Source organism: Primulina huaijiensis, chromosome 1 (genome assembly GCF_012295235.1).
Source record: "Primulina huaijiensis isolate GDHJ02 chromosome 1, ASM1229523v2, whole genome shotgun sequence".
Lineage (NCBI taxonomy): Eukaryota > Viridiplantae > Streptophyta > Magnoliopsida > Lamiales > Gesneriaceae > Primulina > Primulina huaijiensis.
This window is the reverse complement of record NC_133306.1, coordinates 25347133-25371164: the sequence shown is the minus strand read 5'-3', so window position 1 is coordinate 25371164 and position 24032 is coordinate 25347133. Positions and strand designations below refer to the sequence as shown.

The window sequence follows — 24032 nt, the reverse complement described above, 5'->3', positions numbered from 1 at the left end:
GTGTCTTTTGCATACAGGACGGAAATGACCATGAATTATATATAATGATCAATAGTGCCATGGCAAGACCAGGTTATCTTCTTCTTCCGGTGGAGGGACCTCATTCAGATCAAAGTTATTCACTATTTCTTGCTCCACAGGTGGCCATGTACAGTGGCGCTTGTGGGCGCCTAGTGCCTGGCCGGAGATAAAACTCCTCCAACACCTTCGGCATTCATGTACAGCACCAGGTCCATTACTTTGTCGAAATCGCCGCCGCGAAACCACTTGCCTCTGCTCGTTCATCTCGCAGTTAGGATTTTCCACAGACCCCAGTTCATGCATGCGAGCCCTGCCCCTCCTTATGTGGTGGCCTTTATGGATGGCCACAGATCGAGAACTCGCAAAAGTTCGGTTGCAAATGTCGCATGCTGGTGGGGTTTCGGTTTCGGTTCCGGTTCCGGTTTTGGTTTCCGTTGTCTCCTGGTTTAGGAGTTGGATTATCTTTGTTTCGGTTTGGATTTCGGCGGCCTGCTGGTTTATGAGTTGAATTCTCTTCTTGATTGGCAAATCCGTAACATGCAGGATGGATCTGTCTGGTGGAGTCCGTTTCGATGATCCGCCGGCCCGGAGAACCGCCATTGCTGCATAAAAATTGTCTTCATCTGCATCTGCAACAGTGGCATAGCCCGAGCCGCTGCCATTCCGCACCGCCGGAACTGAAGCTGCCATTCATAAATATTATATACGAACAGAAACAGGAGAAATGGAGAATCGATATATATATAATGCAAGAATTGTTGGCTATGGAGATTTTACTTTTTGTAAAAGAAACTCAAATCCAGAGATTGAATGAGGATTTGCATGCAGAAGAACACTTGTCCGATGAAGATGATAAAAGGGTGGAAATTAGTTGGATTCAACGGAAAGATTAAGTAACAATTCGTATTGTAGTAATTGTTCATTAATTTTGCGTTAGATGACGAAATCCCTGACTAGATTGCTTTTGTATTAGAGCAATTTATTTCAGATGCTCATTCCTCAGCATGCGTGGGAGTGATTTGGATTTAAGAGGAGGATTGAAATCTGTTATCTTTTTATTAAATTCTTTGTTCGGATAAAATACAATTTCAAAGTGGATTTTAAATCCATTAATTAGGTTAATCATAGAGGATAATGGAGATACCCACCCATTACGGCGGCGGAGCCATGGACAATTGCCGATTTACAAATTTCATATTTCAATCTCTTCAATTTTTCTGATTAGGCTGCCAGAATCCTAAGGGCACACGTCATTTTTGTGCAAGGGTTATTTTCCAACTAAAATAGCGTAGCTCCATTTCTCCATGCGCCAAATTCGCCGCCAATTTAGGACAGAGCTTTTTTTTTTAATTATAAATATTAATATTAAAAATTATAAATATTATTTATATAATAATACTATATTATTTTAATAATTAGATATCTTTAAATAATAATATATTCAATAATATATTTAAAATAATTAAATAAATCAAATAAAAAAGAATATTATGAGAATATTTTTTTAGAGTAAGATTTGAAGTAGATGAATTGGAGATGAATATTGTATTTGGTGTAGAAATCGCATTATTTTAATGTAAAATTTACGTCAAAATAGATTTTAAGGTTGAAGATGGAGCACTAGTTGGTGAATAAATGATCAAGAACTGATAAATTGAATGATCATAGAAACCAGCTCCGAAACCTCAACAGAAGCCGTAGTATCCTCATAGTCCCAGCAACCACCGTAACTCTCCAACAACCTCTCCATTTCCCCCCACGTCGTCCGCTTATGCCACTTTTCTGCTCCTGCAACTCTCCCTCTCGCCTCCAGCCGTCTCCACCACTCATCTTCATCCCTGCCCTGCACTCCACTCCACCACAATCAGCCGAGCTCCGTCTGATTAGACTTTGTTGGATAAATGAAAAAGAGAAGAAGAGGAAGAGTGAGGAGTTGTAAAGGGAAGTGGGATGTCTCAAATGTGGCTTGTCCCACATTGAGTTAATAACCAAATAAAGTCTCCCTAATAAGCTCCAAGTTGAGACAAGGGTTTGGGCCTCAAGGGGTACCAGAAGTTTTTAGACGGAGGAAGACGCTAATAGGTTGTGTCTCGGTGAACTAAACACGCGCGCCCGCTCGGCCGGCTCGGCGCGGTGAGGTGTGGTGTTTTGACCGTATTATTCTTTTAGACAAAATTTATTTGAAAATAATTTTGTTGACAGCACCTACACACGAAACCGAAACAGAAACCAGCGTGCATTCACAGAAGATGCCGCGCACATGCGTGCCCAGAATCCGCGCACAAGCGCGAGCCTTTCTGGAAATTTGCGCGGTGCTGTTTCTGAAAACAGGCGTGTCCCTTGACTATCTTGGCATCTGTTCTTGGTCACATTTGCACCAAACAATGTGTTCCTTGACTAGAATTGTAACTCTTCTTCGCATCCGGTCAGTAAAGACATGTCTTTTCTACGCAACCGGTGATCGTTTATAAATAGTTCATATCAGCCATTTTCGAAAATTGCTGGAAAAAAAATTTCTCTGCACTTCTTCTTGCAATTTCCTGCTCATAATCATATCATCTTGCTGCACAATTTTCGTTCTCATTTGAAAGCTTCTAAATATATTTTGTTCGCTGCGCTCGAGACTTTGTAGTGCTGCAAAGTTTTGACTTGAAGTCGTTGTATCTTGGGGACGATTGCTTGCGACGTGTAGCACTTTGATACGGGCAATTTCGTTTTGCGGAAAAATGTTTTTCCTTGCCTCGACTTAACATTGTTGCTGCTGTTTTTCAGAAACGAGTATCATATAGATAACACACTTGACATGGACGCGGTGTCTATCCGAGTGCGATACAAGAACCTGAAGCAGGAGGTGGAGCTAGCAGGCTTCGACGGTGGGAGCAGAGACACCGTTCACAGATCCACGACTCATCCTTGTCTGATGGTGGGGATGATTTCAAATAACAGGAATAATGGCTGGATTTCAAATTTAGTAATCAAGCGTTAAATCCGGAACAAATATGTAGATTTTAAATTCACAGATCATTTGGGCTGCCAGCAAGCAAATGGGATTTTGGCTGAGGGTTTGAAATCCAAATCAGCCCAAATCTCTTGCCCCGAGCCGGACCCTCAATGAATTTCCAATATTTGTATATATTTCAACTTGGAAATGCTACAAATATATTTCATAATTTTCAGGATAAGAAAATGCTATAAATACTTGTTTTAGAGAAAATTCTACCATTTTTTGTTTGTTTTATCTTTTGTTAAATTTATTATAAAATAACATCGAAAATTAATCATCTAATATTTTTTGAGCTAATTATCTAATATTTTTGTGTAACTTTTGAAGTTGATAGTTAATAATTTGTTGGATTAATAAATCAAAATCAAAATCAAAATCAAAATCTATACTAATCTAGATCAATGAATTTAAAAATCACGGGTTTCAAATCTATTATATAAATTGAATTTATTTAACTTGTTTGGATATCTTTAATTAGTTGAATTTCTAATTCGATTTGCTTTAATATTTAAAACAAATCTTAGTAAAATTGATTAGAAACGATAATTTGATTTATACAAGCAGATTTGGGTGAAAGCTGCTACAAATTATCGATGAGTTATATCTAATGAATTCCTCGAAGAAAGTAACATGAAATAATAAACAATAATAAGTGACTTTTAATATAATTACAGTTTGATTTTATGATTTTATTTAATTAAGTGATTTATTTTCTTTTTTTTTAATAAAAAAACAAATTAGACGTGAGGCACACGACCTCGCTCATAATGAGTCAATAAACTAAAAGAAGTATTGAACGGCCAGATTTCATCTGCAAACATAATACTTATCCGAATGTAACGGTTCCGATCTTCCCACGTCATTCGATTATATCCTTCCGAAGTCACCATTTTTGTCATTTTTCCGATTATATCCCTCCCTCTCCACCTTAACTGCCTCCGGCGATCCCTTCCGGACAAGCTATTTCTCTCTCTGCGCATACATACATATACATACTGCATTGTTTTTTTGTTGTGTTGGCTGAACGATGGGGAATGTGAATGGTAGAGAAGAAGGCTGTGCTAATGGCGGTGGCGGCGGAGATGAAGCGGCGGGGATTCCAGTACACGCGCCGATTGAGCGCATGGATTCGGTTGATTTAATGCTCAGCTCTCCTCCGCATGATAACCGTCAGTCTCGATCCCCGCTCTTATTTTCCTCTCAGGTGCGTTCTTTGATTCCTTATCTGCTTATATACATTCATTGAACGTATTCACCTATGTATTTGCTCGTATCTAGGTATTGTAATTGCGTCTATGCGAGTTAAGAACCTCTGGTCAAAGAAAATGTGCAGTTTTTATGTACCGGGATTTATTTCTGCCGTATTATTTTGCAAGTGGACGAATTCTGAGTAATGTCGCAAAGTAGTCATTATTAATTGGTGAGTTACTGCAGTAGTTGTTTGATTTGTTAAATGGCTGCAAGTGAAAGTAATTTGTCGTAATCAGAGCAAGGTCAGCGTTGATTCATAGTGCTAGGAAGGCAGCAAAGTTTGAACTGTAGCTTGGTATATTCCACCTGTTTTTCTTTCTTTTAGGTGGTCAATGCATAAAGAGCCAAAGGTGCTAAATCAGAAATTGGTAATGCGATGATCGGAAGTGAGTTTCGTGATGGGGTTCCATCAATGTTTGGTGATGGTTTATTTATTTATTTTTTTCAATTTTCATAGCTTATTCATCGTGTAACTGTTCATTTATACATCCGGCTCTGAAATACATTTACCGAGTTGTAGAGAATGATTATGATTGTTACTGAATTACAAGCTTGTATGTAATTTTGATTGCAACAGAGAAACATGTATCGATATCCTTGCATTATCTTTACCATTAATATCTTAAAGTGTGATAGTTGGGGAGGGGGATATTTGCTGATATATTTTTTTGTTTCTGGGGTATTGCTGTCATCTTTTTTCAGCATCCAAAATTTTAGCTTCTGTTTTCTGGAGAATCTATGTATTGTGATTTTTTGGCTGGTTTACATTATGCATTTGATGTTTTTTTACAACATGGCAGACTCCAGTAGATCCTCTTCCAAGGGATAATGACCCCTCAGTCAATCCATCACGGCAGAATGGATCTCAGAGAGCTGTTGATCACCCTTTTGAACAATGTATGCCGATTGTAATTAGCTGGAGTTTTGGAGGAAACAATGTATCTGTGGAAGGGTCTTGGGACAACTGGAGGTCAAGGTATATTTCTTCATTCAGCCATAATTATTTCATTTGTGTGATTTGGTTAACGTCAATTTATTAATGATGTCAGATAGGCATCAAATTAGTACGTTGTCTCACTAGCTTCCCTGTAGGATGGCTTTAAATGCTGATGCGAAATCTTGATTCATGCAGGAAAATACTCCAGAGATCAGGCAAAGACCACTCAATTCTCTTGGTCCTCCCACCAGGTATATATTGTTACAGATTCATTGTGGATGGCGAAGTGAAATATGCTCCAGATCTTCCATGCGACGCTGATGAGATGGGCCGTCACTGTAATCTTCTTGATGTCAATGTAAGTGAATAATCTTTTTGTGCATATAACTTAGGATGATTTGTCTTAGAGAAATTCTCAGTAATATTTACCCTTCATTTGTCCTTATCGATGTTTAAAAGTTCAAATGCATTAGCTTCCTGCGCTGCACTTCAACTTGCAGTATTTGCTCCAAAAAAGTGTTTCATTCTTTTTTTTTTCTGCTGCGGCTAAAAGTTGTCTTCTAAAATGTTGACTCTTGATAAAGTTGAGAAATTTAGATTCTACTGGCGTTATAAAGTATTGCTTTCGGCATTGCATATTTATTTTTTATAAGAGAATATTGACAGAGATGATTCATGTGGTCAAGTCTAGGCAAATGTTGTTCAAGTTAATAAAAAATGTAATACTCAGTAAGAGAGTACAAATATATTGTAGATCTAAATGAGATACCTCCGTATTGCTCGCTTCTGACCATCGATAGATTCTCTGGCAATGCTAGATAATTAAGATGTTGATCCTAGCCCATCATTGTCTCTTTCTTGAACGATTTCTTTGTTCGATCTACAGGATTATGTTCCGGAAAACCTTGATAGTGTTGCAGAGTTTGAAGCTCCCCCATCACCGGACTCCAGCTACAGTCAAGCTTTCCCCGGAGAGGAAGATTTTGCTAAGGATCCGATGTTGGTTCCACCTCAACTCCAATCAACTGTGCTTGGCTCTGATAACTGTAAAGAGACCACTTTTTCATTGAAACCCCAGCATGTGGAGCTTAACCACATATTTGTAGAGAAAGGACGTTCGTCTCAGTCTGTTGTTGCTCTGGGTCTGACTCACCGGTTCCAATCCAAGTACGTGACCGTTGTCCTTTATAAACCGCTCAAGAGATGATCCTATTCTGCTCATCAAATCTTTACTTTGACAATCACCTTATCATAGTACTGTCAATAAACTCTACCTATGTTGGCCTGTTGTAAATTATGTCGTTTTGTTTACTGTATATCTGGTTTACTGAAGCAATGAGAAATCACTTCCATCATTTATCGCTCTTAATTGTTCTTTTATTATTTGAACAAATTTAGCGTCCATGTCTTTAGTCTTGAGCAGCATCTGCTTTGGAAAAAAAAATTTGTTTTTATAAGATGAGAGGTGGAGAATGGCTGAATTTAGAAGATAATACCTCGGTGAAACCTGTTCTGTCATCAGCTTTTTTTTGCCTCTACAAGTCTCTTCGCTCGTCTTTCCCTATATTTGTCCTCTCCTTGCTAGTTGCTTCTATCCTTTTTTTTGCCTTGTATCTTCTTAATGCATTCTTGTGAATGGAATTGTATGGATTATAAACAATCTGCAAATAATTGATGGTACATCTAATATGTCAATTGAATGTTCGGTGCATCTCGTGTGTTGATTGTTTGTCTTAATGGGTAATCGAATATACAGGGAACCAAAACAAGATAAAAGAATGATTTTGGATTATTAGCTCCGAATTAAGAACTTGTTGATCAAAACCATGACGTAGCGAAGTATATTCAAGATTCCAAGACAATTCAAAACTTTGCCAGTGTCCTTGGTGATCTCAAGAAATTTTTCCGATGTTGTTCGGAGCAGAGTTTAAAGGATACCAAAATGTTAGATGTATATTCTTTATTAGTAAAGTGCAGAACTTATTGATCAAAAGAATGATATAAATACATTGGGCTAATATAAAACAATAAAACTTTGCATAATAATGACCTAAGCGTATTGGGGGATTATCACATTCTTCTATAAACTTACAACTTAATTTTGACGGGTGAATCTATTCTAGGCTCTAAACCCTCAAATGGTATACTAATTACAAAATTCAACATACAATCCAAAACTCTTGCCTTGGTAACACAAGTTTTCCCCTGAAAGTCTTCATGTACCGTTTCAACATACTCTTTGATGTAGTCATGAAGAAGGAAATGGCAAGCCAACCTCTAACCTTGTTTCATAATCAACGTAGAGTCAGTATGATGTCTCTGTAACTTAATATTGGAGTGAATAATCTCTACCTCCCGTTAAATTATTTATAGCCCTTTTCTTGCTCAATCGATGCTCGCTGACAATGGTGGTTCTTACAAGCCTAAACTATCTACCCTTCACACAGAGAGGCAAATATTAATCGTCTGCATTCAGAAACTGGCGCATAATGTAAGTTTTTACAATTTAAAAGTTCACGGCCAAGAAGAAGATGCATGCCCACTGATCAACCGAGTTTCCCTTTTAAAAAAAATGAAAATATATTAGAGCTGAATTATTGAGTTAAAAACTCCATTTGTTGGATGTATTAATGGCGAGCGTAGTTTGATATTTTTTCTTCGATTTTTTTAAATGTTTAAATCTGAAAAGGTCGATATAATTACATAATCCCAGAAGTGGGCCAATGTTTATAAAAAAAAAAAAAAAACGTGATCGTCTTTTTTTGAAAATTTGTATATAATGATGTGTCAAATTCTCTCTCTAATTGAATGTGCCGAATTCATAAATGTATTTATGCTTCTAATGTCAAATGGAACCTCGCGCATTTCCAACCCGGCACCAAAATGTCATTTTGTTGGAGGAAGATGTTCTCCAATAGGGCTGGAGATTTAGCGTAGAACTCCTATTTATTTTTTTATTATAAATATTTGTATCAAAGATTATAAATATTATTTAAATAATAGTATAATATTTATTAATAATTAGATATTTAATCATAGAAATTAAATATTTAATAAAATAAATTTATAAATAGATTTTTAAATAATTTTATTTATATTAAATAAAAACATTTAATTAATGGTTTGATTTAATTTTTTATAAATAATATAATAGTAAAATACAAACTAAAATTTTAATGCAATAATACAATTTGCAAAAAATATAATATAACAATTGAAGTAAATGAGCAGGAGTTGGATGTTGAATTTGGTACAGAAATTCAATTATTATAATACAAAATTTGCATTCTAAAAAAATTAAAGGTTGAAGATGGTCTCAGAGCATGGAAGAAACACACATTTCCCCCATCAATACTTCAAGAACCATAATCGTTTCAGTTTTTTTTTTTTTTTTTTTGTGAAAGAAAAAAAAAATTTGCACTAATGGAAAGGCGATTTTAGATTCAAGGGCATGGAAAAATTTCACTTGGTCCGACTCCAAAGTGAGTGACATTTCAAAAATTACAAAGTAACAAAATCTGTAGATAGTCAAAAATCAAAATAAGTTCTAATAACATAATTAGCTTTTACGGCTAACTTTTATTGCAATTTTACATATGCGGAAAACAAAAACGATGAGATAACGCGGATCTATCTTTGGTTTGTTTTTTCCAATTCAATCGACGTGAAACTATAAAAAAAAAAATTAAAATATAGAAATTATGTCCTCTGACTTATTTAAAGAGGTTCCAAATGCCCCTTCAACACAAGATTCTTAGAACCACCCCAATCAATAAAAATCTACAAATTCTTAGGCAGACACAAATGTAAAGAAATGTATTGTGAAAAATGATCATTTTCTGCCTCCAATCGGACCTAGATAGAAAATATGGAATTTCAGTAGCCTCGTAAACTTGTTTGCTAGATAGATATTATATTATACTATAAAAATAGTCGAAATTCACCTATATTACTTAATTATCATTGGATTATGAATATAGAAATCCGCAAATTTTATACAGGATACATGTTCAAATTTAATGATGTGAAAGTTATGGCGATTAATCGAACAGTGTATTTCAAATGATCTGATTCAGATACATGATTCTTTGATCAACTAGTATCGCCTCTCAAGTGATTGTTCTATAGCTCTTTTCTATGAGACACGGAAGATATATATGTCCCAACTCGAAGGAGAGTGTTACTGCTCGGGAACACATCAACCATCTCTAATCGGCCGTTTTCTAGAGCTATAGAATGACACTGGGGATGGACTACAGCCAAATCGTAGTCTGTTGACAGTGTCTCAGAAGCCCAAAGTTCACCCAAGGAGATTAATGTGTCAGTTATTCTATGATTCTTACGCTAAAAGGGGCACAAAACATTCCTTTTTCAAGCCACAAAATCTGGAGCAAGGAACGTACTAGGGCATGAAACTACAGCTCTAAGGCAGTATCCCCCAAAAAAGAGATAAAAACTAATGGAGTGTGTTTTAACTAAGATATTTACAGAAATCCATGAAAGAAGTGGGAGCAGTCGTATATATCATCAATGATATAAAAATAAATAAACAAAGAATGATATAAAATGGAGTTGACAAGTTAGAGTATCCACAAATTAATCAACGTGTCAAACATAGCTCGAAGTTGTACAAATAGGTCCTGAATATTAAATCTTGGAAACTGACAACATGAACAACCCAGATAGCCAAAGCAAAGGACAGAGTATACCAGCATACATTGAAGAACAGCACTAGACTACAATGCAAACAAAAGAGTAGGCAAGCAACAAACAAAGCTAATAAAGCATAACACATCATAACAAACAGAAATCTCAGAGAACTTCTCTGCCCCAGCTTCCTTGTTTTATCCTCGTACCTATTAAATATTTAGTTTGGGTTGTTCAGAGCTCATTTGGCCATCATAATTTTGACAAACTCCTCGTAGTTTATCTGTCCATCACCATCAACATCAGCCTCACGGATCATCTCATCAACTTCCTCGTCAGTGAGCTTCTCCCCAAGATTTGTCATCACATGACGAAGTTCAGCTGCAGAAATGAATCCATTCTGATCCTTATCAAAAACCCGAAAAGCTTCCTTGAGCTCTTCTTCAGAATCAGTGTCCTTCATCTTCCGGGCCATCAGGTTTAGGAACTCTGGGAAATCGATAGTTCCGTTTCCATCAGCATCAACCTCATTGATCATATCCTGAAGTTCAGCCTCTGTGGGGTTCTGTCCCAAAGAGCGCATTACTGTCCCAAGCTCCTTGGTGGTAATGCAACCTGTCAATCAAGTATTCACAAGGAACAATAAGAGACCGAGTTTGCAAACTTTACAAGGTTTATGGCGATTATATTAGAAAAATATAGAAAAGTCCATAACACAAGCTTCTCTAACCATAATCAACATAATGGAAAGGGAATTAATTTGCAATTGCTATAAGCAGAAAGTATGAAAAAAATGTACCAATCATTCAACTAATCACTTCAATAAATTCAATATACAAAGTTGTAAGATAAAAATTTTGAGTTGACAAGCTTGTTCCAAATCTCTTAACCTTTCCCAGATAAACAAAAACAAAGTGAAACATTTTCAAAAACTTCAAAACACCTTAAGTCAAAATTAACAGCTCGAAATCGGCTTTATTGTTGCTTTGACTCTGCCGTGAAAAATAAGTGACAACTGCAGCATCCATTGAAGTAGAGCATCAGAGTACCAAAGTCACAAAAAGTATCGATTTTTCACCAATCACACTCAATACGAGGCTCACGTATATGCACAAACAACCCAACAAACTCATCATCAGAATATCGTAAACCAGCTTCGTTTCCCTTAAAAAACGAAACTTTCCACGATCAGCCCAACAAATCTTCCGATTTAGATCATAAAGCACGACACATAAACAAATGATACACAAACACTACAGAACTATGTCGCGTCACCACGCGTACATATTAAGCGCACGATCCACATTTTTCAATCAAAATACAAGATCACCACGAACGTTCGCAAATACGCAACAAATCAATAGTACCCACAAAATCAACGCAAACAGATCTACACAGGAACAGTTCTAACCATTCGCAAATAGAGTATAATCGGTGACTAACCGTCGCCATCCTTGTCAAATAGAGAAAAAGCTTCCTTGAACTCCGAGATCTGATCGTCCGTAAGCTGATCCGCCATTTTCTTCCCTCTCAGCTAAAACTACAGAATCACGGTGTCTAATTTGAATCGTGAGAGAGAGAAGGTGGTGCTTCCGTCAACGGAGAATATGTGTGGGCGAAAGTGAGTGGCTATATGATGCTTTTCCTTTCCTTGTCTTTCCTTTTAACCTTTTATTTTAATTATTTTCTTTTCTTTTAATTCAATTTGAACAGGTAATTTTGAGACGAGTCAATCCTACCGATATTCACAATAAAAAATAATATTTTTAACACAAAAATTAATATTTTTTCATGAATGACCTAAGAGATCCGTTTCACAAAATACGACCCGTGAGACCGTCTCACACGAGTTTTGTCATTCAATTTTGTGGGAGAGCAAAAATTAATTTTTGGTAAATTAAGTACTATTTGTATTTCTTGACAGTATTCTTTAATAAAGAATTATCTCGCTCGTACTATTTACGTTATTATTATTATATATATAATTAAAATTATTAAATATGAACGTTTGAATAATTATTTTAAAATAAATCAACTAAATTATTATAAATCATATTATTCAAAATAAAATAAAATTCACAAATTTTGAAAAACTTCAATGTTTATCGTTAAATTTTTTTGGCTTCTATCACTAACATATATCTATATTTTTAGACCTCTAATGTTCGTAACTCTCGATACACCAACATACATTTGATCACGACTAAAAACATTAATCTTAAAAGAATTCATATTTTAGATAAATATTGACCATAAAATTTGTCGATTCTAATGGCATATGAGACAAATCATCAAATGAAATTGTCTTGGTTAAAATTGTTTGCTAACAATGTTCAATAATGTTGATTTCAAGCATTTATTGCAGAATGCCTAAATATATATCTTAATAATTATTTCTTTTATACAAATGAAGTTTTTAGAAAATTTACTAGTTTAATACACGCCCACTTATTTATCTGTTCAATACCACGTATATATAATGTGGTTGTGCATAGTTTTATATCTATTTGTATTGAAATAAATCATTTTTAAAAAACGATATAATATTTAAGCTTCAACTTTTCATTGTATTAAAATCATTGTTTTCAGTATTAAAAAAAATAAAAATTATTTGAGTTTCACAAATAATACCACTCATTGAAATATTCGATTCATTATTACACTCATTTTTTCCTGATTTTATTTTAGAATGTAAGAGAAAAATATAAAGATCTATTTTTTGACTGACCAATTTAACACAAAAACTCTTGTGAGACGGTCTCACGGATCAATTTCGTGGGTCGAATCTCTTATTTGAGTCAACCATGAAAAAATATTACTTTTTATTGTGAATATCGGTATGGTTGACTCGTCTCACAGATAAAGATTCGTGAGACCGTGTCATAAGAGACATACTTCCAATTTGAAATCAATATATTAGGAGTATTAACAAAAACACTCATATTTAGTGATATTAAGTTTGGAATTCTCACTAACAATATCAATATAAACATATACACACACACACACACACACACACACATNATAAGTAACGTAAACAAAACCCTAGTAAAACTAAAAAATGTTTACAAGGTTAAACATTGTGAAACTCCATTAAAAATTATGCAACGATGTTAATGTGTTTTTGAGAGGGTGAAGAATAAGATAATTTTTTTTGAAGAAAAAAATAACATATTCAATCCAGCGTAAAAGTGAAAACTTTGTGAAACCTTAAATTTTAAATTCATTAGAAAATATTCTCAAAAATAAAAAAAAATCATTAGAAAATTTTGCACTCACACTGCTGTAAGTAAAAAAAAATAAAACTAAAACGTTTTGTTAGAAAAGTAGAATCAAAAGTTTTATGTATTGTTCTAGACGTTGCTCGTATCATTTTGAATATTTTAAAAAGTAAAAAAGTTGCCATATACCAAATAAAATTTATTTTTTGAACAAACTATTTAATGAAAATTTGTTAGAATTGAATATTTCCGTGTTCAGATTGGCATATTATGTTACAATTAGTGCACCAACTGCATTTCCTTTGCTGGAGAAGTTTTATTTACCATAACCAATCGGCCAGCTCCTTGAAGATACTTTTTTTATCTTTATGTCAACACCAGAAGCCTCTTTTTCACACATTATAAGCCTCTTTTTGGCAGCACAAATATCGGACCAAGTTCTCAGGCCCCATGCCATCTCTCTAAATGGAAGGCCATATACACATGCCATAGACCCTCAAAAGTGCAGCACAAACATCGGACCAAGTTCTAAGGCCCCAAGCCGTCTCTAAAGATATGGCCATACACATGCCATAGACCCTCAAAAGTGCTATCATAACTTTGATTCAAATCCACATGTTGGAGCAACACAAGAACACCATTACTTTAACTAACACAAACTTCTACTGTTAAAAGTATTATCATACATTACAAGTATCCCATTCAAATGTGGGCCGCGAAAACACCTCATAATCTAGGGATCCATGTATTACATTGTCAACACTCTGTATGCCTTGCAATACAGCAGGCTGAAACACATCGTGATCATAAGGCAAAAGCTTGTACATTACTAATAATCCGAGGGTGAATATGGCCTGAAGCTTTGTGGAGTCTCCATGAACTGAAAAGAACAATAACATTGATAGAAGGAACAAGTCGACACAAAACCTCATGATACAGAGTACAGTATCCATCAACCTTCCATCGTTTCCAGCAGGAAAGCCTCGAACTCTGTATACAAATAGGAAGTTGTATTTATCGACAACGTATCTATATCCAAAATAAACTGCACCAACTGGAACCACTAGGGGGGAGAATAACGAATAAATGAGGGTCAGGGCGAAGATTGTGAGATTAAAGGCGTAGTATTGTGCGAAATCAAATGCTTGTTTGGGAACTGGAGATGTCTGGCTCCTGACTGGAGGGTACTCGGACAGATCATGCCCGGAAAAATGTGTTGTTGTTGGAGAGGAACCGTTAGAGAATGTGTTTTCGCCGACCATGACCTCAGATATTCGTTCACCTAGAAGGGGTCTCTGCAAGTTATCTATGTCTTGTTGCAGAGGATAATCTTCAATTCGCTCGGGTACCAGCTGAAGCATGTCATTCTTTCGAAACTTCCTAAGATTATTTTTAATCCACGGTATTGGAGACAGTAGGTCAAAAGATATACCCAAGAAAGTGCTTGTAATGAGAAACGCAAGACAGGAGAGGCATGATCTCGACAAGAAAGAAGAACTCAGATATCGTTCGATCCGTTTGCAATCTTCTCCATCCAAATAACACCTGCTCATTTTTAAAATAGCACTTTCTAAAGATGACTCAACCAAAGCCCTCAAGAGAATGAGGTTCACCAGAAAAAAGCACACCATCTTTAACAATGCAGCCCTTTGCTGGCTAGACACAGTAAGATGGCGTTCAAACCTCGAAAGGTATGAAAGAGCAGATGGAATCACCAGATACATACTCACAAAAATAATAACATTGGGCAGAAACTGAAAAAGTATGGCTATAACCCAGCTCGAGCTCTGCAACCATGTCAACCACAGCTGAGCATTATCTATTGCTTCTGCGTTAATAATCCTGGCTGCACTCTTTATGGCACTAATTACGGCGAGTGGAGAACTGAAAAACAAAAGCATCAACAGCAGGCAAGTGTTTACAATCACTCTCCGTAGTTTTAAAGAAAATTTTGAGGATCCCAAATGGTTCCAGTATATGTCACTTGCCAATGGAGCTCTCTCCACTTTCCATTGGTTCCTTTGGAGTTGCAACTCTGTCAATGAGAAGAACCTCCCAACCCGCCTCCTCTTCTCGGTCCGGAAATCCTGCACCGCCTTATTAGCAGTGTAAACATCTTTAAATACCACAAATGCAACTCCAGCACCCCTTGCTCGTCCCTCTTTATATACTGCCATTTCCATCTCCAATTGAGCTCTCAACTCTTGAAATTTCCTTAAGCTATCCTCATCTGAAAAACCCAGTTCATCAACCACCTTGTACCACAAATCCTTTGCTCTCCTCCAAAGCAACTGAAACCTCTTCAGCAAACCCCTTTTCTCCCTTTGATCATCAACATATTCATTCTCATTTGTCAAGCCCTTGGCCTCAATTGTTGCCACCAACTTGGATATTTTCTCCCGCATCCTCGTCAACTCTGTAGCTAAATCATCCAAAGCACACAAATCCATAGGTACAACTACTTTATAAATCTTCCCAGGATACCTATGCTGAAAATACTCCAGTAATGGAGTGTCATTAAAGCCTAAAGTTTTTGGAACCCCATGAACCATGATTGTAAAAATTGCACTTGAATGTGAGCTAGGATCACTTGGATTTCCATTCCCATCTCTAAACCTTGTTATCCTCAATCTACTTTCAATCACATTTATACCATAATGCACCAAAAAAACAATGAAAACGACAAAAATGAAATGCACCCAAAGCAAACTAGAACCTTTAACAATATGATTTATCGTAGTCTTCGAGAATTCATCAGAAATAGGAGCTCTACCCAAATAAATATTCACGGGTAGCATAACCATGACAGCAAGGGCGGCGAGAAAGAGGAGAATACCGGAGCTGCCCCCCTCAATCAGGAGAAACTGGGCGGCATCAGCACCACAGTGATGCGAAATCTCGACGCTGGTGGCATGCCACACAGCAAGAAGCTTGGAGGCTATGGCCGTGGATCCCGGCAGGCGGCGGTGATCGACGCGCAGCTTGACGAAGACAAAGATCAATAGGCAGGTGATGGCGCCAACAGCCGAGATATTGAGTAAGTATTGGATGTTCCCGTACCAAGCGTTGTCGAAAGCTCCGTCACCGTCACCGTCGCCGTCGCCGGAAGAAGGCGGCGGGGAGAGGGTTGTGGGGGAAAATAGAGGGGGATCCATGTTCTTGATTTGGGGAAAAAAATCTAGAATTTCTTATTCGAATTTAACAGCAAAGGATTTTATGAATGGAAATGGGGAAATCAAAAATCAGTAAAGATTGAAGCTTTATATTTCCGATCGTCGCGTTTGCATTTCTAGGGCAAAGGGTTTTTAGACTTTGGAGAGCCGACGACCCTCCCTCTCCTTTTTACGTTTACCATGACAATATAATATAACATATCTTTTTTTTTAAAGCAAGGTGTATAAATTTTAGATTTTTAATAATTTTTATAAAATTTAAAAGTTCAGACATATTCAAAATATATTTTTATATATTTTATAAAATTTAGATGCATTCAATGTAAATTTTTGTAAAATTTTAAAAAGTCATGTGGTATTCAAATTTGATTTTTAAAAATTCTACAAAAGTCTATAGTTATTCAAAATGTCAATAAACTTTTAATGGGACTATGAAATTCTATTAAGTATACCAATTAAACCTTAAGAAGTACAACAATAAAATGTCAAAAAATATATTTGATTCAACTTAAAGATTTTAATGTACATTTAATTGGAAAATCTCTCAAACTCATATACTCAATACAAAACTAAGATTTTTTATTTTTCCTAATCCATTTATTTTTTCTTTTATTTGTACTTTTTAAAAATATTTTTTTAATTACTAACAATAATTTAAAATCAAAATTATTAACATCGTTTATTTTATTTTTGAAGTTCTATCTCATTGTCACGCGTTTTCGCTTGCTTCGGTCTCTTTGATTGATAGATATATCGAAGTTGAGATCAATAAATTGGGAGAGGGCATCAAATTATTAATGGATCGAAGAGAATGAAAAATTAAAAAGGGACAATGTGTAAATTGGTTAATCAGGGAGTGCAAAATAAGTTTTTGGTTGTGTTAGGAAAATGCACATTAAAATTTTATGACGTAGAGATTGGACAACAAAATTGAGTCAACGATAGAGGTGTCAAAATCTGATACGATACGTCAACATGACCCGTTTTGATCGGAAAAAATTGGTTTGGGCTAAGGGTTTTTTGGTTTGGGTTATCGGGTTGGACCTGATATCGGACCTCGAAATAATAATCAGGTTTGAGTTAGTTTTGGTTCAACCCAGGTTGACCCGAAAGTTTTAAATTTTTTTAAAAAATATACAATTAATAAATATTGTCTATATTTTTATATATAATATGTTTGGAATTTTTTTTCCATATATTTATATCATTAATTTCATCACTTAATATTTATTTTGTACATTTTTATTTTTTTAAACAGTTATTTATTTGATTTAGTAAATATATTTTTAATTTTCAACGATTACAATTTCAAATTTAAATAAGAATTTTTTATTATGGTTTTAAATTAAAATATAAAAACATTTAAAAAATAATATCAGGTTAAGTTTAGTTAGTCGGGTTAAGAGTTGATAATTTTCAGGTTGAGTTCTGGTTTGAGTTGAAAAATTTTCATACATCAACATGTCTCCAACTCACCAATTACACCCGAATTGATATCCGTAGTTTATGATCAAGGATTTTTCTGCAATTTAGCATAATGGGCGAAACTCTGTTGTTTTCTTTATAGTTCTTAATTTAGTTCTTGTTGTGGACTTTTTTTAGCATCCAGAAGAATAGTTTTATTATTCGAAAATATTTAAAAAAATAAAAATGATTTCGGAAAAGAAAGAGCCGTCTTACCGCAGTCAGTTGTCAGTTCACTTGCCTATTTGCTTGAAAATTTATCGTGACTTTTATGGAAGACGACGCAAGCTTCGATATGCATGCGCCATTTACATTTGATCCTGTGAATCTTGGACTTTAGAACCCTAGGAATCAATTCCACTGTAAGAAATAACCGTCCAGTAGAAAATTGCTCTGTAAAAAGATGAAGTTTGGCCCTTTCCCGAAAAACTTCCAGAAGAAAAGGTCGGCAAGAAAGAGGCGTGTTGAGTTTTGTAGCCAAGAGTCCTTGTTTCCAGGCAATTAATTATTCCTTACTTGAGCCCTCTGTTTCTTTTATCTAAAATTTTATTTTTTTCGAACTGGGAATTTCATGTAGATACTGGAATTTTTCATTTCGTTGAGCTAGGGTTTGTTTAGATATACAAAATGTGGTCCATTCATTTGTTAAATTCGGCGTTCTTGGATACCAGGCGCGGGAGAAAATTCTAAGGGTTTTACGGCGACCAGGAGCCGAGATCAAAGCAATGGTTTGTCTCAAATGCCAATTTTAACGTTTTGTTTATTTATAAAAGTGAATGTTGTATTGAATTCAGCTTATCTTTGTCACATTGGAACTTTGTGGGTTTATGCCTTTTTTTATTTTTCGGTCATAATAGCTTGAAATTCAAATTACAAGTGCAAAAGACAGTAGAATTTTATGATCTCATATGCATAAATTGTTGTTTGATAAATTGTTATTATGCCTTCTTAAACAAGAGGCTGTTTTCTTGTGCAAAATGTGATGTAGTCCCTGTTTGTTTCCTTCTTCAAGTTTTTATCCAGAGCCGCAAATGCTTGAATTTCTGAATTGTTTTTCATAGAAGTCACAGTTGTGCTAATAATTTGATTGATAATATATAATGCAAAATGGCCTTTGAGGAACTCACGGAGTTGAACTTGAGGAATGCATCAAATGTGGTAGCGTTGAGTTATGCTGGAACGGTCACTTGGATTTCTTGTTAGCAAGTTTGAAGATGTAGAGATTTTCTATAAGGTCCTGTAAGCCATACTGATGTGAACAGAAAATGAATAAGGAGCAAAATATGATTACTTTTCCTTTATAATTTATTCGGTTTAATGGGTTTTTGAAATATAAGAAAAATGGAAGGCAAATTATCTTTGGATTATGGAACAAATGGCAAATTAGGTCGTTTAAGCATGAAAGAGGCTTACCAATTACGTATTCACCAATTGGGAAATCAAACTAAATGGTGGAAACCGTAAAATCATTTTATATGTATTGTTATTCAAAAAGCTAAAGCGACATGCCTTACATTGAATGGTTGCCAATTATGGTTAAATCTGAATTCCACGCTTCGAAGTATTGGTCATTTGGTTGAACGATGAAATTGAACCAGCGCATGCTCTGTTCTTGTTAATATAAAAATCTTTGTTCTCATAGTTCCCTCATAACATGTGAACAAATGTGGATTTTTTTATGGGTATAATGGTGCAGTGGATCACATATTTTTTAATTTTGATTTTAGGTGGATACAACAACATGGTGAAGTATTATGTGCGAGTTATGTCAAGTCAATGTGTCTCTGGGGAGCTAGAAAGCCTCGCAGGACCTGAAGAAAGAGAGCTCCTCGGTAGACATTTACCGAATTTGTTATCCCCTCGAGGTCCAAGATCAAAAGGAAAAGTTGCAAGGAAGGGAGGAGTGCCATTTAGTCACAACACCAGTATATTCAATAATTTTATATGTTGTATATTTTTTACCCATTAAATACTCCGATACATTGCAGTAATTATCTTTTCTTTCGAAATATAGTGATTGTCCTGTTTTATTTTTTTTTAAATGCATCTTTACTAAAATGTGTTGAGAAATCTGCTGAAGCTCCTAAATATAGGGTTTTCGGAAACTTGTTTTCTTATTAGCTATGATGGATATAATTTTATGTTCCTACACATTTGTGATTTTTGAAGTTTGAAAATTAGCTATATTGTTAGAACTTATCGGATCAGCTTGGAACCGCTTCTGCTTTAAATTATTATTTGAAGTTCTGAGTACCTCGAGTTAATCCATAACTAAAAAGATTCGAATCGTTGAATATCATCTATTGTGATAAACTTTTGTTAATAATTAGTATTGAGTTGATTTAGGATGTAGTTGATGAGGCTTCTTTTTCAAAGGATGCGTGAACATACATGGTCAATCTTTCAAAATTTTCAGCTTTGTTGAGTTTTTGGAGAAATGTTCCCTCAACTACTGCTTTGATTAAATTTGATGGATTTGTAAAAGTTCAAATCCTTTAATCCTTACTCTTTTTTTCTCCTTACAAATCTCTGCAATTGCTTTAAAGATGAAATGAATCAGAAATAGTGGATTTGCACGAAATTTTCTGGTGAATAAATTGAATTTAAGCTCTAATTATTAATTTAAAATTTAAAACAGGGAATCTCTTTTATTCTGTTTGGATAACGAAAAATATTTGATTTGTAGACGGAAATTGTGGAATTGGAGAGGTTTCTGCCGGAAGAATATCCAATGAACTAAAGAGGACTCATGCATCTTTAAAGAGTCGGAAGAGGAAAAATAAGAAAAAAGATGAGTCGGGTGATTCTGAAGAAATTATTCCCAGTCGTATTCGTTGTCGTGGGCAAGCGAGGAGGGCTCTGGACAGCTCTAATACAGGATCCACTGAACGGACAAAGTTGGACTCTGCTACATTCCTTCACTACTTCATGTAAGGTCTTTGGTTAACATTGCTTTAAAGAGGGCTATTAATTCATTCTGTTGAATTTTATTTAGCAATGATAGAATTTTATGTAGGAAGTTCTTTGATAGAATTTTATATGGCAAAGATAGAATGCAACACTATGCGCTACTTTCCTGGTTTACTTATGAAAGCCTATATACATGTAGGCATATATGGAATGATTTTTCTGAAGAAAAGTTGAAGTCTGTTGCATTTTTCGACCCTTTATGGTTTAATTTGTATGCTGATGAAAGAAATAGATCGATGGTTCTGGATTGGATCAAGGGAATCGGCATATTCTTGAAGAAATATGTTTTGGTTCCAATCGTACTCTGGTATGTGCTTCTTTGAACTTATTCAACAAATAACCAGAAGTATAATTTATTTTGGTATTTAGTATGTGCATATCATTTTGGTAGGTCTCATTGGAGTCTCTTGATCTTCTGCAACTTGGGCGAATGTCTAGATTCAGAAAATGGCACTCCTTGCTTGCTATTGCTGGATTCATTGCATGCAATAGGTCCTAAGCGACTTGAGCCTCTAATAAGAAGGTATTTTTTCCCTAAAATTTTGGACTCTTACATGGTTTATAAAAATTAGAGTTGCATAGTTACACCAACGGTGAGTTTTTATATAGCGGGAAACACTTGGTGCAACAAACCTATTGGAGGACTGAATGGGCAATTGTTGCTCTTCGACTAGTATCATGCTTCAGGTTTATTTTATGTTGTACCTAGAAAAATATGATGTGTGTAACATATGTTATTGAATGTAATGAAACATATGTGGGTTTTACATTGATATATGTAAAACTCATTAAGTTCAACGGCCTGTGATAAATTGGGTTATCGTTATTTTTTAAAATCAGTGTAATATAATTGTTCACTACAATATAACTTAATTATAATGGGTTCTTTTTAAAACAATTTATTTCTTTTGCAGGCTCCTCTCCGACATATACAAAATAGAGGGAAGAACAGAAACTAGAGAACAACTTAAAAAAATGCCTCTCTTGATTCCTAAGGTACATTTTTCATGTCCATTGTCGCTATGGAAAGCAATCAAATTTTGTACAAAATTGTTGTTATTAGGTTAAAGTGTTGATTGTTATTGTTGTTGTATTCCTTTTTTTTTCTTCTCGAATGCATGTTGAAAATTTTACTTTTTCCCCTAAAGTTCTCCGAGTTTTGGGCGACCCAGGAGCCCTCACCATATCTGCCCCCACTCAGTTTGTTACTGTCATTTAATGAGACTTGATGTTTAGGTACCACAGCAGAAGAAGGGCGATGAATGTGGATACGTTGTTCTCTGCTACGTAAGCTTGTTCGTAGAGTGTGCTCCTGAAAAATTCAGCACATCCAATGGCTACCCATATTTCGTGAGTTCCATCTCTTGCTATTTTTCGTCATGTCCACTGTGATTCGGAACCATTTCAATTCTTGATACTGTGATGCAGATGAATAAAGATTGGTTTACCGTTGAAGGACTCGAGTCTTTTTACAAAAGGCTCGATTCTGTTCCTCCCGTCTCAAATGATCACGACGATACTGCTTCAATGGATTCTGGTGCATGCGTTGAAACTATTTCTGCAGACAAGAGTCGTGGTAATGCGGTTATTTGTCTAGACTAGAACTGAATCAGACCTTTGTGTTGTATGAAAGTTGGTGCATTAGCTTAATATGGCTGTGAAAGAATTTAGTTTGTGTACGATTAGTTGATCGAATTGTAAGATGGTGTTAAAGTTAAGAAAATCAAAGTAAAGACGATGAACACGGTTACATACCGAGGATCCTGAGTCGAACTTAAAAAATTAATCAGCTCAAACAATAGGTGCACATAAATTTTGTTTGATTGATGAGAGTTCAAAACATAACCTCAGACATATATTCATGAATATAAAAGATAATAACATATGATATTTTAAATATTTGTAATGTAATTAAATAGTAGATCTAAATAATCTGGACAATCACTTAACGAATATTGTGCTGCAGTGTTGGAGGCATAGATGATAAATAAGTTTGGATAATTATATTTTCATTGATGGATTGATCAAAATAGTCAACCTGTGTAATTTCCTTTCTGCAGTTGATCGGAAGTATAGGAGATGTTGATAGTAAAAATAAGTTTGGAATAACATATTAATGGACAGTTGTCTCGATTCTCGAACATGTGAAGTATTGATCATCTCCTATTCATGATTTGGGCTAAAATTTTGTCCAATGGTCCAAGAGGATAAATGTAATATTGGGCTTGAAATACAGCCCATTTTGAGCCTCGCATGCCATTGTTCTGGGAATGCGGGGAAACTCGGAACAAGAAACCACATCTCAAACCAATTAGTGGCAAAATTCACTCTTGTAGCTTTCAAATAAATCAAAAAATAAAAAACCATGTCAATTGTTTCAACGGGATCTAATTATTATAAACCTTGAAAAATATAACAAAAAAAGTAGGGAGTATGACATATTCAATGGATTATCGTGTTGTTCGACGATCATTTTATCGTGATCATCGTTTTATGAATGATATAGCCAATTAAAAAAACGGAAAAAAGACTAAACGGATTAACAACTAGATTTGAACGGCTGGCTTCAGAGGGCCGTAATCCTCTGATGGCCAGTTAAGGGTTTATCTTCCAACATGTAGATTTTGGTTAATTGGTCCATGGACCATATGATGGTTTCAGGTTAGTTTGAGTTTAAACTAAGCATTAAAAGTTAATCAAATATACGTTGATTACTTGTAACTTATTTGATATCAAAATTTTAAGCTTGGAACAATTTGTAACTTCTTTGATGTTATGATCTTAAGCTTGGAACAATTTATCAATGAACATACTCATAATTAATATAAACTAGCGAACGACACATATACAACGTGTGTGTAAAATAAAAACTACTAGTATACCGACGCACGCGTTGCGTGTTTGTATAATATTTTTTATAATTCATTTGGTTTATAATTAAATGAGGATCAAAATATAATTATAAGAAATAATAAGGGACTATATTATAATTTTGATAAATAAATTAAAAAATAAAAGAATAAAAAAATGACCTCGATAAGAATTAAACCTATAACTTAATTTGCAAGAAACAACAACTCTATCCACTGAACTACATATAACTTACATTAAAGTTTTAACATTTTATTAATATATATAATTATTAAAACAGACCATGACACCAAAGTTATTTAGTTTAAATGTCTTAGATTTAATAGAATAGTATAGATTAAGTATATGAATCATGATACGATCATTAACCAATCGAGTTGATTCATAAATTTTGTTATAATTTTTAATTATTATTTGAATAAAGATAATGCAATCATAAATATATTATTTGTAAAGATAATATATAAATTTTT

The 24032-nt window shown here is 34.8% G+C and overlaps 4 protein-coding genes across 8 annotated transcripts; 2 read left to right on the top strand and 2 right to left on the bottom strand.

Moving 5' to 3' along the window:
• The first annotated feature begins 3917 nt into the window (after positions 1-3917).
• On the top strand, positions 3918-6568 carry LOC140988523 (SNF1-related protein kinase regulatory subunit beta-1-like). Its single transcript, XM_073457523.1, has 4 exons — positions 3918-4229; positions 5077-5252; positions 5409-5571; positions 6100-6568. The coding sequence occupies exons 1-4, from the start codon at positions 4053-4055 to the stop codon at positions 6418-6420; spliced, it is 837 nt and encodes a 278-aa protein (XP_073313624.1). The 5' UTR covers positions 3918-4052; the 3' UTR covers positions 6421-6568.
• Positions 6569-9772: 3204 nt separating this feature from the next.
• On the bottom strand, positions 9773-11504 carry LOC140988512 (calmodulin-7-like). The gene is made up of 2 exons (XM_073457517.1): positions 11304-11504; positions 9773-10475 (listed from the first exon to the last, which is right to left on the bottom strand). Exons 1-2 carry the CDS (start codon positions 11377-11379, stop codon positions 10102-10104), a joined length of 450 nt encoding a protein of 149 aa, XP_073313618.1. The 5' UTR covers positions 11380-11504; the 3' UTR covers positions 9773-10101.
• Positions 11505-13699: 2195 nt separating this feature from the next.
• Positions 13700-16428, bottom strand: LOC140988504 (CSC1-like protein At4g35870). The gene has a single exon (XM_073457508.1). The coding sequence runs from the start codon at positions 16234-16236 to the stop codon at positions 13762-13764; it is 2475 nt and encodes an 824-aa protein (XP_073313609.1). The 5' UTR covers positions 16237-16428; the 3' UTR covers positions 13700-13761.
• Positions 16429-17831: 1403 nt separating this feature from the next.
• Positions 17832-22446, top strand: LOC140988469 (probable ubiquitin-like-specific protease 2A). 5 transcript variants are annotated; one of them, XM_073457480.1, is made up of 9 exons: positions 17832-18215; positions 18390-18446; positions 19446-19667; positions 20405-20648; positions 20828-20995; positions 21080-21211; positions 21603-21684; positions 21925-22038; positions 22117-22446. In XM_073457480.1, the coding sequence occupies exons 1-9, from the start codon at positions 18122-18124 to the stop codon at positions 22288-22290; spliced, it is 1287 nt and encodes a 428-aa protein (XP_073313581.1). In that variant the 5' UTR covers positions 17832-18121; the 3' UTR covers positions 22291-22446. The 5 variants fall into 5 exon arrangements, with proteins under 5 accessions (XP_073313581.1, XP_073313599.1, XP_073313593.1 ...); XM_073457498.1 differs by having other exon boundaries at positions 17833-18215; positions 19446-19550; XM_073457485.1 differs by having other exon boundaries at positions 17843-18215; positions 19446-19643.
• Positions 22447-24032: the final 1586 nt, after the last annotated feature.